General features: G+C 50.9%; 1 protein-coding gene across 2 annotated transcripts; it reads left to right on the top strand.

The window, feature by feature from the left end:
- The first annotated feature begins 448 nt into the window (after positions 1-448).
- On the top strand, positions 449-14,474 carry ADI1 (acireductone dioxygenase 1). Of its 2 annotated transcripts, none has more exons than XM_076000524.1 (4): positions 449-658; positions 5,883-6,002; positions 10,620-10,799; positions 12,562-14,474. In XM_076000524.1, the coding sequence occupies exons 1-4, from the start codon at positions 539-541 to the stop codon at positions 12,679-12,681; spliced, it is 540 nt and encodes a 179-aa protein (XP_075856639.1). In that variant the 5' UTR covers positions 449-538; the 3' UTR covers positions 12,682-14,474. The 2 variants fall into 2 exon arrangements, with proteins under 2 accessions (XP_075856639.1, XP_075856638.1); XM_076000523.1 differs by lacking the exon at positions 449-658 and adding an exon at positions 857-1,054.
- The last annotated feature ends 1,197 nt before the right edge of the window (positions 14,475-15,671 follow it).

The following is a 15,671-nucleotide window of genomic DNA, read 5'->3' as shown; positions in this document are numbered from 1 at the left end:
CTTCGCCCCGCCCCCACCGCCCCCACACGGTCCCGCACGCCAGGCCTCACGACCTCGAGGCGCGGGTCCGCCCGCTTCGCCCCGCCCCCACCGCCCCCACACAGTCCCCCACGCCAGGCCTCACGACCTCGAGGCGCGGGTCCGCCCGCTTCGCCCCACCCCCACCGCCCTCACACGGTCCCCCACGCCAGGCCTCACGACCTCGAGGCGCGGGTCCGCCCGCTTCGCCCCGCCCCCACCGCCCCCACACAGTCCCCCACGCCAGGCCTCACGACCTCGAGGCGCGGGTCCGCCCGCTTCGCCCCGCCCCCACCGCTCCCACACGGTCCCCCACGCCAGGCCTCACGACCTCGAGGCGCGGGTCCGCCCGCTTCGCCCCGCCCCGCCCCGGGGCCACCCAATCGCAGGCCGCCCTCCCCGCCCCTCCCCGTCCCGCCCAATCGCGGGCCGCCCGCCCCGCCCCGTGAGGGAGCCCTTCGCCCGTCCGCCGGCGCTTCGGGCCCCAGACGCTACTGTGACTGCCCGGCCAGGCGCGACCATGGTGCAGGCCTGGTACATGGACGACCTCCCCGACGACCCCCGGCGGCCCCACCGCGCCGAGCACGGCCTCCCGGTGGGGCTGGAGCAGCTGCGCAGGCTCGGCGTGCTCTACTGGAAGGTGCGCGCAGCCCCAGCCGGCTCCGGGCCGGCCCCGCGGCCCGATGTGTGCTGCGCATGCCCGGTAGTGGGCCGGGTGGTCGCGGCCCCAGTGCCCGTCCCTACGTGTGGTGCGCATGCTCAGTAGTGAATAGGGTGGTCGCCTATCTAGCGACTGCCGGTGTCCTACGCATGCTCGGCGGTGGGCGGGGCTGTCGCTAGGGTTGTGCTGCGCATGCTCAATAGTGGGCCGGGTGGTCTTGGCGCGGATCCCTGCGCAAGCGCAGCTCTGGGGCCTCCGGCGTCCGGGGAGGATCAGGGTCGCGGGGTCCTTGGGCTGATCCGACTCCCGCCGCCCGCCTGGTCTCCCTCGTTTAAGGACCCCGGGGTCCCCATCCTGGCCGGGTCTCCTCACCAGGCGGGTGTTCGGGGTCGCCCGGCAGCGAGCTAGGGCCTGGGCGGCGGGCGTCCCCTCCGGGGATGTGCCCTCCGGGGGTGTCCCGGGGGCGGTCCGGGGTGGGGAGGGGTCGGCGGCCCGAGCAGGCCCTTCCCTGGTGTCCGTCCCGGGTTTGCACAGCCCGGGCCTGAGGAGCTTGTTTGTTTTCGATTAGCTGTGAGATAACGGGAGTACCGCGGGGAAGGACACGTGGGGTCGGGGATGGTTCGGGAGTGACTGGATCAATACCCGGCCACCCTGGGGCCAGTGCTGTTCCCTGCAGGGTCAGCGGGTGCTGGGCCCACTTAGGTGGCAGAAGAGGGGAGTGACAGCGCCCATGGGACCTCTTGTGGGGTGGGGGGCTCACCTCTGCCTTCCAGATGCCAGTCTATGAATGGGCATGCGTGTTAGTTTTCACTTAGTATTTGTCTTTTCCTGGGTTAAGATTTAACACCTAACCTACTGGAAGGTACCGTCTTCAGAGCACTCAAGTGGCTTAGAGTTGCTATTGTGAGAGGAAAATGAGTTTTGATTTATAGTGGAGTTAATTTATCCACAATCCAAAACTAGAGGGTTCAAATTAATGCACTCCAGGAGTTTCACTATGCATTTGACAGTTTAAGAACAAGAATGAAATTACAGGTGGACTTCTAAATGTAGCCAAAGAGTAAAATACAACTTTTAAATGGTAGCTTGTGGTTTATTTTATTTTTTATTTATTTTATCCCACTTTGTTTTTTGACACAGTCTTGCTCTGCTGCCCCAGCTAGAGTGCTGTGGTGTCAGCCTAGCTCACAGCAATCTGCAACTCCTGGGCTCAAGCGATCCTCTTGCCTCAGCCTCTCAAGTAGCTGGGACTACAGACGCCCACAACCATGCCCGGCTAAATTGTTTTTCTTTTTAGTAGAGATGGGGTTTTGCTCTTGCTCAGGCTGGTCTTGAACTCCTGACCTCAAGTGATCCTCCTGCTTCTTGGTCCCAGAGTCCTAGGATTACAGGCATAAGCCACCATGCCTGGCTGAAATTGTATACTCTGGGTTTGTTGTCCTGTGTATTTTTGCATGCTTTTTTTTTTTTTTTTTGAGACAGAGTCTCGCTTTGTTGCCCAGGCTAGAGTGAGTGCCGTGGTGTCAGCCTAGCTCACAGGAGCCTCAAACTCCTGGGCTCAAGCAATTCTCCTGCCTCAGCCTCCCGAGTAGCTGGGACTACAGGCATGCGCCACCATGCCCGGCTCATTTTTTCTCTATATATATTAGTTGGCCAATTAATTTCTTTCTATTTATAGTAGAGACAGGGTCTCACTCTTGCTCAGGCTGGTTTCGAACTCCTGACCTCGAGTAATCCACCTGCCTCGGCCTCCCAGAGTGCTAGGATTATAGGTGTGAGCCACCATGCCCGACCACATGCTTTCTTAATAACCATTCTAAACCCGTGGTGTCAAAAGACAAGATCACAACAAATTTAATTAAAGATCTACTTGGCTTTTATTCTCAGTTCATGAATCTTGGCAGCCTCTATTCTACTAAATAAAACGAAAGCTACACTAGGCAGTGGCAGAACAGCGAGTTTTGTAGGGTGGGAACAAAGAACCACAAAAAAGAACAAAAGACCCCAAAGAAACTGAACAATAGGAAAAAATGCTGATTGGTTAACATCAAGTTACTTCAACAGTTCAGGTTACTTTTTCTGGTAAGGATTAAAGCAGAAGGGATTTCCTTGTTGCCCTGACTCAGGTAGACTGGAATCTTCTGTTCTCAGGAAAATCTGGTCTGTTTGGGGATCTCCCTGTTGTGTTAAAGTGTCAGTTGGACTGTGCAGCATTTGGCATGAGCGACTCCATATTTGTTCCGTTTGGTCTGGTCAGCTGGGCCCAGTGCAGGAGCTTGGTGCAGAAGAGGGCACCTCCCATAGATTGTGTTTAACAGTGGGGACAGAGGGGAGCACCTTGGCTTATCTGTTATTAGCGACATAGCAGAGTGACAGCTGTTTCTCATACACACAGACAGTTGGAAGTAAGATGGTTTTAGTTTAGAATAGTGTTGCTGTCTGTTCCTGCTGCTGTAACACAAGTTCCTTAGACTGGGTAACTTGTAAACAACAAATTTATTTCTTACAGTTCTAGAGGTGGGAGGCCCAAGATGAAGGTGCGGGTGGATTCAGTGAATGGTGAGGGCCCGTTCCTCCTAGACGGCTGCTTCCTTGCTGTGTCGTCCTCACATGGCAGAAGGGGCGAGCTACTCCCTTGCACCTCTCTTATAAGGCCACAAATCCCATAAGTGAGGGATTGGCCCTCGTGACTTAATCACCTCCTAAAGGCCCCCTTCAGAATACTATCACACTGGTGTTGAGTTTCAACATATATAGCCGGGCGTGGTGGCACATGCCTGTAGTCCCAGCTACTCGGGAGGCTGAGGCAGGAGGATCGCTTGAGCCTAGGAGTTTGAGGTTCCTGTGAGCTAGGCTGACGCCATGGCACTCTAGCCTGGGCAACAGAGTGAGACTCTTGTCTCAAAAACAAAACAAAACACATGGATGGGGTTTGGTGGGGAGACACATTCAGACCATAGCAAATAGTGCTACACATGTCATGCAGTGGATTTGCTTATTTTTGGAGTCATCTTTGTAGAAAATAATATATTGATAACTAGAGCTTTGTTCAGTAGTGGTGATAAAATGTGCATTTTATTGCTAAACAAAAGGTATGCTTGCCGGGCGTGGTGGCTCATGCCTGTAATCCTAGCTCAATGGGAGGCCAAGGCAGGTGGATTGCTCGAGGTCAGGAGTCCAAAACCAGCCTGAGCAAGAGTGAGACCCTGTCTTTACTATAAATAGAAATAAATTAATTGGCCAACTAATATATATATATTAGCCGGGCATGGTGGCGCATGCCTATAGTCCCAGCTACTTGGGAGGCTGAGGCAGTAGGATTGCTTGAGCCCAGGAGTTTGAGGTTGCTGTGAGCTAGGCTGACGCCACGAGACTCACTCTATCTAGCCTGGGCAACAAAGTGAGACTCTGTCTCCAAAAAAAAAAAAAAAAAGCTAAATTCATTGCCAGTAATTTTAACTAGAAGCTCAGATTTATTCTCTCTGGGGCTCTAGGGAAGCGCTTCATGAAGAAGGGAGCATTAAAACCAAGCCTTAAGGAACAGAAAGGACTGGAATAAGTGAAAGTGTTGAGTGGGCATTTCAGGCATAGAAAGCTGTTGAGAGTAAGGGTGTGGGAGTGTGAGGGTTAGATGTCTGCAAGAGCAGTGAATCATCCTAGTTGGGTTAGAATGTAAATTTCTTTAAAAATAGGGGACTAGGGACAGATAGAAGTAGAAAAGTCACCTGAGGCCAGATCATAGAAGGCTATGAACTTGCTTTTGAACTTGAGTTTTATTAATATTTATAGGCTGTGAGGGTGTGAGACATTTTGGCCCAGGGCAACAAACTGACCAAAGATATGCCATTGTCAACGGAAAAAAGCCAAACTCTGTAAAATAATTTTACAGAGATGTATTCTGAGCCAAATTTGAGGGCCGTGACCTGGAGCCACTGCCAAGAGGCCTCGGGCAAGTGGACTCACTGTGGCTGGGTCATAGTTTGGTTTTATACATTTCAGGGAGACAGGAGTTACAGGTGAAGTCATAAATCAATACGTGGGAGGCATACACTGGTTTGGCCCAAAAAGGTGGAACATCTTGAGGGGGGGGGCTTACAGGTTATAGGTGGGTTTAAAGACTCTTTGGCTTGTCATTGGTTAAGGACATGAAGCTTTGTCTAGAAGCTTGGAATGTTTCAACATAAGGAGCTGTTTATCAGAGATAAGCCACCAGACATAGATTTGCTGTGTAAATTGAGGACCTGCAGGTGTGTCTTGCACACCCTTTGGCCTGTTAATGGGTTACAAAGGATGTCCCCAAGAAGGGAGGGGAGCATGATGAGGTCTGACCTTCCTCCTGGTAGACAATTTAATTTTAGGATATTCCTTTGGCCATGAGGGGGTACATTCAGTCAGCTCGTGGGGGTGAGCCTTAAAATTTTATTTTAGTTTACACCATAAAGCTGTGGTACTGGTCAGTGGCCTGTTAGGAACCACCGGGCCACACAGCAGGAGGTGAGCAGGGCCGGGAGGGGGGCGGTGAGCCACTGAAGCTTCGCCTGTACGCACAGCCCTTCCCCATCACTCCCAGCACCACCTGAGCCCCGCCTCCTGTCAGATCAGTCGCTGCCGCCATCACCCCCAGGTGGGACCGTCTACTTGCAGGAAAACAAGCTCAGGGCTCCCACGGATTCTGCATTATGATGGGTTATATAGTGATTTCACTATACATTACAAAGTAATACTAATAGGAATAATGTGCACAATGAATGTAATGCACTCGAGTCATCCCCAAACCAGCCACTCCTTATCCCTTGTCCGTGGAAGAGTTGTCTCCCGTAAAACTGGTCCCTGGTGCCAAAAAGGGACCCCTGCCATAGAGGATCGATGAGACCCACCGAGGGGGATGGTGGCAGAGAAACAGGACACAGAGAGGGGCCCGGGGACAGGTTGGACAGGCTTGAGGCAATGAGAATGTCACCTCAAACTATGAGAGAGTCCCCCAGGATGGACTGCATCAGGGAAGGGAGGTAGAAACCAAACAGAACTACGTTACGTGTAGCTGGTGTCTGGAGCCTGGGACGTCCATCGAAGGAAGTGGACAGGAGGTGGAGGAGGACGAGTTTGGGGTGACAAGGGGATAAATGGTACATTTGGAGCGTAGTACTGGAGACCCAGAAAGAGATGTTAACGTGGCCGCCTCCTGTCGTTCACACTCCTGTAGCTGGACGCCGACAAGTACGAGAACGACCCGGAGTTAGAAAAGATTCGGAGGGAGAGAAACTACTCGTGGATGGACATCATCACTATCACCAGGGACAAGCTCCCCAACTACGAGGAAAAGGTGCGGAGCCCTGGGTCTTGAGGGAGGCTCACATCCCTGCCTGGATTTTTTTTCTTTTTTGAAACAGAGTCTTGCTTGTTGCCCAGGCTAGAGTGAGTGCTGTGGCGTCAGCCTAGCTCACAGCAACCTCAAACTCCTGGGCTCAAGCAATCCTGCTGCCTCAGCCTCCCAAGTAGCTGGGACTACAGGCATGCGCCACCATGCCCGGCTAATTTTATATATATATTAGTTGGCCAATTAATTTCTTTCTATTTATAGTAGAGACGGGGTCTCGCTCTTGCTCAGGCTGGTTTCGAACTCCTGACCTCGAGCAATCCACCCGCCTCAGCCTCCCAGAGTGCTGGGATGACAGGCGTGAGCCACCGTGCCCGGCTCCCTGCCTGGATTTTGATCAGATGATGCCGCCCCCTGCGTGCGCTGGGAGGTGGCCCTCCGTCTCAGTCTTGTTGAGGATGTAGTGTTATTCCCCCTATGTTTGCAGATTCACCTGTGACACCATCTGCGCTTGGGTTTTCTGCATGGGAAGGTTCTCAACCATAAATTCAATTTCTGTAAGAGATACAGGGCTGTTCCTGTGATCTGCTTCTCGACTGCACGCTGGTAGTTTGTGTCTTTCAGGGCATTTGTGCTTTCACAGGAGTTGTCAGATTCTCCGCCGGCGACTCGTTTGGATTATCCCTGTTGTCCCTTTGGCATCCGTGGCACATACGGTGCTGTCCTGTCCTTCCTTTCGTGGAAACGTGTGTCCTCTCTCCTCCAGAGTGTGGGTAGAGGCTTATCAATATTATTGATTCTCTCAATTTGGTTTTATTGATTTTCTCCCTTTTTCTATTTTTATTTCATTGGTATTTTTTTTTTTTTTGAGGAAGAGTCTCACTTTGTTGCCCAGGCTAGAGTGAGTGCCGTGGCGTCAGCCTAGCTCACAGCAACCTCAAACTCCTGGGCTCAAGCAATCCTCCTGCCTCAGCCTCCCGAGCAGCTGGGACTACAGGCATGCACCACCATGCCCGGCTAATTTTTTCTATGTGTTTTTAGTTGGCCAATTAATTTCTTTCTATTTTTAGTAGAGACGGGGTCTTGCTCTTTCTCAGGCTGGTCTTGAACTTCTGAGTTCAAGCGATCCTCCCACCTCAGCCTCCCAGAGTGCTAGGATTACAGGCGTGAGCCACCGTGCCCAGCCTATTGGTTTTTGCTCTTTATTATTTGCCTTATTACATAGCCTTTGGGTTTAATTTTGCTGTTCTTTTTGTGTTTTCTTGAGGTAGAAGCTGAGGTCACTCACGTGAATCCTTTCTTAGGAGAGCTGTTCAGTGCTGTCAGTTTCCTCCGAGTGCTGCTTTGGTGGCATCATGCATATTTGGATAGGTTCTGTTTTTATTTTTATTTATTTATTTATTTTTGAGACAGAGTCTCGCTTTGTTGCCCAGGCTAGAGTGAGTGCCGTGGCGTCAGCCTAGCTCACAGCAACCTCAATCTCCTGGGCTCAAGAGATCCTCCTGCCTCAGCCTCCCTAGTAGCTGGGACTACAGGCGTGCGCCACCATGCCCGGCTAATTTTTTCTACATATATTAGTTGGCCAATCAATTTCTTTCTATTTATAGTAGAGACTGGGTCTCGCTCTTGCTCAGGCTGGTTTCGAACTCCTGACCTCGAGTAATCTGCCCGCCTCAGCCTCCCAGAGAGCTAGGATTACAGGCGTGAGCCACCGCGCCCGGCCGGTTCTGTTTTTATTTTCATTAGTTCAAGATACTTTCTAATTTCCTTTTTGATTTTATCTTTGGCTTATTCAGGTTTTTTTTTCTTTTTATAAGATATGTGTTAGTTTCTAATGAGTTAGGGATTTTTTTCTAGAGGTTTTTCTTTTATTGGTTTGTGGTTTAATGCCACTGTAGTCGGAGAACACACGTGGTCTGATGTGAGTCCTTGTAGACACGCTGGGACTTGCTCTGTGCCCGGCATGTTGTCCGTCTTGGCGAGCGTGGCGTGTGAGCTCGACAGGAGCGTGCTGTGCTGGTGGCGGATGCAGCGGTCTGAGTGGCAGGTAGGACCGGGTGGCTGATGGTGCTGCTCGGGTCAGCCGTGTCCTTACGGGTTTTCTGCTTGCTGGATCTGTCAGTTACTGCTGGGGTGTCGCAGTCTCCAGCTCTAACAGCGGACTTGGGCCTCGGTAATCACAGCCCTTGGGAGGCGGGGGCAGGAGGACCGCTGGGGCTCAGGAATTTGGGGCTGCAGTGAGCTATGATGACACCACTGTACTCCAGCCTGGGCGACAGAGCAGGAGCCTGTCTCTAAATAAATTAAAACCAAGAAACGAGCAGTGGACCTGTTTCTGCATGCATCTCTCGTGTTTGGGTGCTCTGTTGTCAGATGCGTGCGTGCTAGAGACTGCCACGTCCTCTTGGAGAACTGGCCCTTTGTCATTGCACAGCGTCCCTTCCTCCCTGCTGCTCCTCCCTGTTTGAGGTTAGTGCAGCTCCTCCAGCTTTCTTCGGAGTAGTGTTAACATGGTATATCTTCCCCCATCCCTTTCCTTTAAACCTGTCTGTGTCTTTGTATTTAAAGTGGGTTTCGTGCAGACAACATATATAGTTGCTTTTTAAAAAAGTCTGTTCTGACCATTTCTTTCTTTTAATTGGTGTATTTATGTCATTCACATTTCAGTGGATTATTAATATAGTAGATTTAATATCTGCTGTATTTGTAACTGTTTTCCATTCATTGTTCTTTGTTGTTTTTTTTTTTTATGTTCTCTTTTTCTGCCTTGTCTGGCTTTAATTGAGCATTTTATATAATCCTCTTTTCTCCCTCTTAGCTTATCATTTAAAAAAGTATTTTAGGCCGGGTGTGGCGGCTCACACCCGTAATCCTAGCACTCTAGGAGGCTGAGGCGGGAGGATCGCTCAAGGTCAGGAGTTCGAGACCAGCCTACGCAGGAGCAAGACCCCGTCTCTACTAAAAATCAGAAAGAAATTAACTGGACAACTAAAAATATATATAGAAAAAATTAGCCGGGCATGGTGGCGCATGCCTGTAGTCCCAGCTACTCGGGTGGCTGAGGCAGGAGGATCGCTTGAGCCCAGGAGTTTGAGGTTGCTGTGAGCTAGGCTGACACCACGGCATTCTAGCCCGGGCAACAGAGACTCTGTCTCGAATAAAAAACAATTTTTTTTAGTGGTTGCCTTAGAGGTTGCAATATATGTTTACCCAGTGCCTGGGTGTTACCAGTTCCTCCCTCCAGACCTCAGAGCAGCGGTCCCCAACCTTTTGGCACCAGGGACTGGTTGGTTTCATGGAAGACAGTTTTTCCACAGGCTGGGCTGTGAGGGCTTGAGCACCAAGCTCTGTGGCCGGGTCCCCTACAGACTGGTACCTGTCTATGGCCTGGGGGCTGGGGACTGAGCCTTAGAGCACTGCTGTCATTTATCTCACTACCCACATGTCACAATCACCCAATATGTTGTCACTGTCATTACTTTGAGTATACAGTTGTCTATTAGATCCATGAGGAACAAGGAAAATAAAAGATTTTATTTTACTTTTTTTCTTTTTTGAGACAAGGTCTTACTCTGTCACCCAGGCTGCAGTGCAGTGGCTCAATAATAGGTCACTATACCCTTGAACTCCTGGGCTCCAGCAATACTCCTGGCCCAGCCTCCTGAGTACCTAGGACTGCAGGCACAGGCCACCATGCCTGGCTAATTTTTTTTTTTTTTTTTTTTTTTTTGAGATAGTCTTGTTCTGTTGTCCCAGCTAGAGTGCCATGGCGTCAGCCTAGCTCACAGCAACCTCAAGCCTCAGCTCCTCCTGCCTCGGCCTCCCGAGCAGCAGGGACTATAGGTGCACATAGCAACCTCAATCTCCTGGGCTCAAGTGATCCTCCTGCCTCAGCCTCCTGAGTAGCTGGGACTACAGGCATGCGCCACCATGCCCGGCTAATTATTTTTGTATATATATTTTTAGTTGGCCAATTAGTTTCTTTCTATTTATAGTAGAGATGGGGTCTCGCTCTTGCTCAGGCTGGTCTCGAACTCCCAAGCTCAAGTGATCCTTCCGCATCAGCCTCCCAGAGTGCTAGGATTACAGGCGTGAGCCACTGTGCCTGGCCAAAGTTTTAAAAAAACTTTTTGGAGAGGCAGGGTCTTGCTGTGTTGCCCAGCTGTGGAGCATGAGCTCTGCGTGGCGCACCGGGCTGGGTGTGAGCGTGGGGCTGACGTGTCTTTGGGGCAGCTTCGCTGTGTGAGGTCGGGCCAGTGACTTAGCCTCTCTGTGCCACCGTTCCCATATCTGTAAAACGGGATGGCATAGAGTACCTACCTCCTGGGGTTGTGAGTGCTTGGTGATGTGTATTTAGAACGTCACCTGGCACGTGGTGCTATGTGAGTGTTCATTCTTTCTGTTCCTGCCCGGCCACTGGTAGGTTTCATAGAACATTCTAACTCTCCCCCTTGGACTTAGTGCAGTGGTAATTCTCAGCAAGTGCAGTTTCCATTTTCACAGAGAGAAGGTCCGTTCCCCTCCGTTCTGTTCTGTCGAAGGCTCGGCTCCGGGCGGTGGGGCGGATCTGGGCCACTGCGTGACTGCTCTCCGGGAGACTTACAGAGGTGTCCCCCGCACTAGATTAAGATGTTCTATGAGGAGCACCTGCACCTGGACGACGAGATCCGCTACATCCTGGACGGCAGTGGGTACTTCGACGTGAGGGACGCCGAGGACAAGTGGATCCGCATTGCCATGGAGAAAGGGGACATGATAACGCTGCCCGCGGGGATCTACCACCGCTTCACGGTGGACGAGAAGGTAGGAGCGCCGGCTCGTCTTCAGGTCTGGACTCCCGACGCGGCCCCGGCCGTGGTGTCGGCCACCCGTGCTGCCTGACAGTGACGGGGACAGACCCTGTGCGTCCCGGCTCTGGGCTTCAGAGACAGATCACCTGGAGCCGTGGCTGGGACGCCGGGGTGACAGCTGTTTGCTTCATGGCAGCGTCAGCAGCCTCACCGCTGTACCGCTGTTCTCGCGGTAACGTGCCCGCCTTGGCCAGACGGAGAGACAGAGGCCCCGCTGCTGCGCTCAGAGAAATTCCAGCCACACTTTGCGTCACTTCTGGGGCCACGTTGCGAGGCACCTGTCGGGTTGTCACTGTGTCACTTTTCAGAGCGTTTCCGTTTAGAATTTAGCAGCAGTCGCAGTCAGTAGGACTGTCAATAAAAACAGAAATAGGGTAGTTCTTGGGTTCTCTGGGTGTGATTTGGACTAAACCTGGGATTTTAGTGTCATTTTGGAGTAGACAATAAGTGCACATGGTTTAAAATCCAGAATTGCGAAAGGGTGTACAGTGAAAAGTTCCCCGGGCCCCCAGTTTCTCTCCCTGAAGGCGACAGCAGTATGTTTTTAGAAGTTTTTTCTAGAGACTTTCTGCATAGTCAGGAGAACGTGAATCAGTGTGTTTCTGTCCTCCTCCTCACGCAGGGGCAGCAGACCACGCACGGCGCATTTTACTTTGTTCTGCACGCTGTGCTTTGGGGCTCATTTCTGTCCCAAAGTAAGGAGCCCCTCTCCGGGTGTAGCTGCGCAGTGCTCCTTGTCAGCTGCACGCCGGTTTATTTCAGTTTATTATTTTTTTGAGACAGAGTCTCACTCCGTTGCCCAGGCTAGAGTGAGTGCCGTGGCGTCAGCCTAGCTCACAGCAACCTCAAACTCCTGAGCTCAAGCGATCCTCCTGCCTCAGCCTCCTGAGTAGCTGGGACTACAGGCATGCGCCACCATGCCCAGCTAATTTTTTTTCTATATATTTTTAGCTGTCCAATTAATTTATTTCTATTTTTAGGAGAGACGAGGTCTTGCTCCTGCTTAGGCTGGTCTTAAACTCCTGACCTTGAGCGATCCTCCCGCCTCAGCGGGAGCTCAAACAGTCCTCCTGCCTCGGCCTCCCAGAGTGCTAGGATTACAGTCATGAGCCACCGCGCCCGGCCCATACACGCGGGTTTATTTAACCACTGATTCATTCCACCGCATGGATGATCCCTGATGACGGGCATGTAGAGTGTTTGTGTTTTTTGCTGTTGTGACCAGTGCCATGATAAATAACCACCATGCTTGTCATTTTGTACTGAAGTGTATTTTTCTGTAGGAAAAATTTCTGAAAGTGAAAACTGGATTAAAAGGCATGTGCATTTTGTCTCGATGAGCGGTGGCAAATGTTCCACTCCTGCCTGCCGGCAACGGGAGGGCCCCAGTTCTAATGGGAAACTGTACGCTAGGGAGACAGAAAGGAAAGTGGAGCGCCCCAGTAGGCTAGAGATCATGCTGGTTTTCATAACAGGTGTGTTTGTAGTGTGCACTGAGCTTCCTTCCACTGCAGGTGTTTGGCTGCCTGAGCATAAGGACCTGCCAGTAACACCTGACACCAGTTTCGGGTCAGCGGATACGGTGTGACCTGAAACTGTGAAGACACAGAATAAAAACAGAAAGAAGCATTCACAGTCATGTGTGTTAATAAATCATTACAAATAAGTAGAAAGCCACCTGGCGTAATAAGACGCTGGATGTGTTTGGTTCCTAGAACTACGTGAAGGCCATGCGGCTCTTCGTGGGAGACCCTGTGTGGACAGCGTACAACCGGCCAGCTGACCATTTTGAAGCCCGGGAGCAGTACGTGAAATTCCTGGTGCAGACGGCGTAGCAGGGCTCGCTGCCCGGGAGCTCACTCGTGCCTTGCGAAAGGTCCTGAACACGACGAGAACCGCACAGAAGATCAGTTGTTTTCTCTTTGCTTCTGTACGGTAGACATGTAGCTAGATTATCTTTCCTTTTCAAGATTATTCTATCAGAATTTTTTTTAATGAAAGGAGCTATAAAAATTGTTGACAGATTAAGAAATAAAAGGTTTCAGGAGTTTTGCAGGGCTTTGCCTTGAAGGAATCTGTGAATGTGTCAGTTAGCAGATCAAGAGCTGCCTTGCCTTAGGAGGGCATCTCACCGCTCAGGAGCGTTTTTGCTTTGCCAGGAGGCACTGTCTCGGACGTGGAGGCCTGAGCCTGACGCTTGTGCAAGACAAGGCTCGGTAGGGGGTCACATGTAGAGAACTGATCAAACAATGCCCGCTCACTGGGCAGTCACCTGCAGCTAGAGACAGTTGGCCTTGGGGATAGTTCCTGCTTCCCTCCTGACTTGTCTCAATCAACAAGAAACTAGATAAAGAAATAAAGAGCCAGGTTATAGTTCTGTTTAGTCTTTCTGCTAATTGGTAATTTTATCTTAGGGCTTAGAAGTTTACCTTAGAAAGATTTTGTGCCCGTTTGCTCACATAGATAGAATTAATTAAGGGATCTCTAGAAGCTTTGGGAGAGTCTTTAAACCTAGAGGAACTATCTGTTATCATGTAACTCTGTAACCACTGGCAACTAATTGCAGCAGCAGTAAACACTGATGTGAGACTTCACTCAGGGCCTCACAGCTCACGGGAATGCTGGAGGACCCCTGACTCCCCCATCTTTTCAAACTACACTTTGTCTCTTGTCTAGGTTATTTCTCTATTCCCTGTTATTTCTCTACTTCTGTTATTTCCAAATCTCTTGCGACAATCCTGCCTAGGGACCTGTTCTTGCTGGGAGTACAGCCAACTCCTGGCACAAAATGATTTTTACAAGGAAGCATCTTGGAAATGTCAGCAAGTCGCCTCCAGTTTTTCTTGCTCAGTCGAGACTAGTTCCGTGGCCCTGTTAGTAAAGCGTCCTCTGCAGTCACACTGGGACTGTCATCCCTTAGCATGAGCTCACCAGATGCCCGCTCTGGGTACTGTGCCAGCCTTGCGAGGAGGAGTCAGAGCAGGTAACACAGCTAAGCTGATAGAAGACACTTTTTTCTCCCAAAATGATGCCTGGGGTGGGCATGGTGTGGGGGAGGAGCTCTCACGCTAGGGGCACACCCTGAGTTGCTTATGCCACTTTCTCATTCAGAACAAAGGAACCACCGTGATTTGTGCTCACGGCCCAGCATTACCTTATGTTCAATGCCTGTGCATTTTGCCTGCCTTGTTAAAATCACCCGTGTGGAGTCTTCCTGTGACTGTACATGTATATAATTAACTTGTGTATTATCTGTGTTAGTAGTGTTTCAGTGTGAGATTTCTATGCTATTTTGAAATCAAGCTTTTAAATTTTAACAACAGAATTAGTACATTGTGTTTCTACTTAACAACTCTTAAGAAACAGTTATGCCTAGTTTGTTATCATCATAGAAAAGCCCCAAATAATCCTTATGTTTTACAAGGATTTTTATCACCTCCACACTGGTCTTGGGGGTCTGCTTCCCACTATGCAGAGGAAACTCAAACCTTAGATGTTTAAGCAAACTGTTGTCTCAATTCTAGGATTAAAATGTACACAGGTAGCATGATAACAAAAGTATCGCAGGGCTTGCTTTTGTCAAGTATGATTCTATTTTAATAATTAAAATATGTGCTGATCTACTGTTTTTTGGGGTTTTTTTTTTTAGAGATTCATTTCTAAATGGTCTTTACAAATGGAACTTGTTCATTTTTAAGGATGAAACATGAAAAAGAGATTATTACTTTAATATCATGTTAAATGACTTTTTTTTTACTTAATATAACTTTTCGCTGTGGGGGTCCCCGGCCGGGTGGGCACTGGGTGCAGCTCCTCACCCCATGCCTGGGTCTGTCCAAGCCAGGGCTGTGCTCACGGGCGGGGCCAGTGGGGGGAGGGGAAGGACTCCGCCAGAGCACGCCGCGCGCCGCGTGGCTTGGTTTCCCGCGTACGTCACGCCTGCATTTCCTAAAAGCCAGTTTCACTGAGGTAGGGTTCACACACAGTAAAATGTACTCACTTTAAGTGCATTTGTTTATTTATGTCTATTTTTAAAAGTAGAGACGGGGTCTCGCGCTGTGATAACGAGGCTGGCCTCAGGCTCCTGGGCTCCAGTAGTCCTCTGACCTCGGCCTCCCAAGTCAGCTGGGACTGCAGGCGCACCCACGCCCGAGCACTGCAAGAGTGTGACAGATGTCGCACAACCACAGGACAGTTTCATCGCCCCAGAGAGTTTCCCGTGTCCCTTGTTAGTCCCTCCCCGACCCCATCCCAGGCAGCCGCTGTGAGTGGGCTCATTTTGCCTTTTCTGGCGCTGACGCAAGCGGAGCCACAGCGTGGGCTTTTGTGTCCGGCGTCCTGTGTTGCGGCTCCCACTCCTGAGCCCTGTGCATGGACGGGCTCTGGCCGTGCAGCCGCCCCACAGCCTCGCAGACACTGGCGCGCGCCGCGTAAGCAGGGAAAGTGGACCAGAGCAAAGCGGAGCTGCAGAGAGGCGCCAGGACCCAGGGAAACAGGGTCGCCCTCTCGGGCGGCGTCACCGCAAGTAGCTGAGGTTGCTAGTTCACGCTGAACGTTAGGGAAGAGGCATCCTTTATAAACTCACATCCCTAGGGTTCTGTCTACATCAGGTGCTTTTCCCAAAGAGCCCGGCTGTCAGTCTCACGGGCAGATCAGCTGCGGTCTGCACGTCTCCCAGCTTGTAACTTGTCAGTTCAGAGAGGGCTGTGCTTGCTGGTTGGGCAAGATGTACCTGGACATGTTATTTTTTCAAGTGTATCCTCCTTTTTTTTTCTCACTCTGTTGCTTGGGCTACAGTGCTGTGGCATCAGCCTAGCTCACAGCA

Source organism: Microcebus murinus, chromosome 3 (assembly GCF_040939455.1).
Source record: "Microcebus murinus isolate Inina chromosome 3, M.murinus_Inina_mat1.0, whole genome shotgun sequence".
NCBI lineage: Eukaryota > Metazoa > Chordata > Mammalia > Primates > Cheirogaleidae > Microcebus > Microcebus murinus.
Note: the sequence above shows the minus strand (reverse complement) of the source record. Positions and strands in the feature narration are given on the sequence as shown.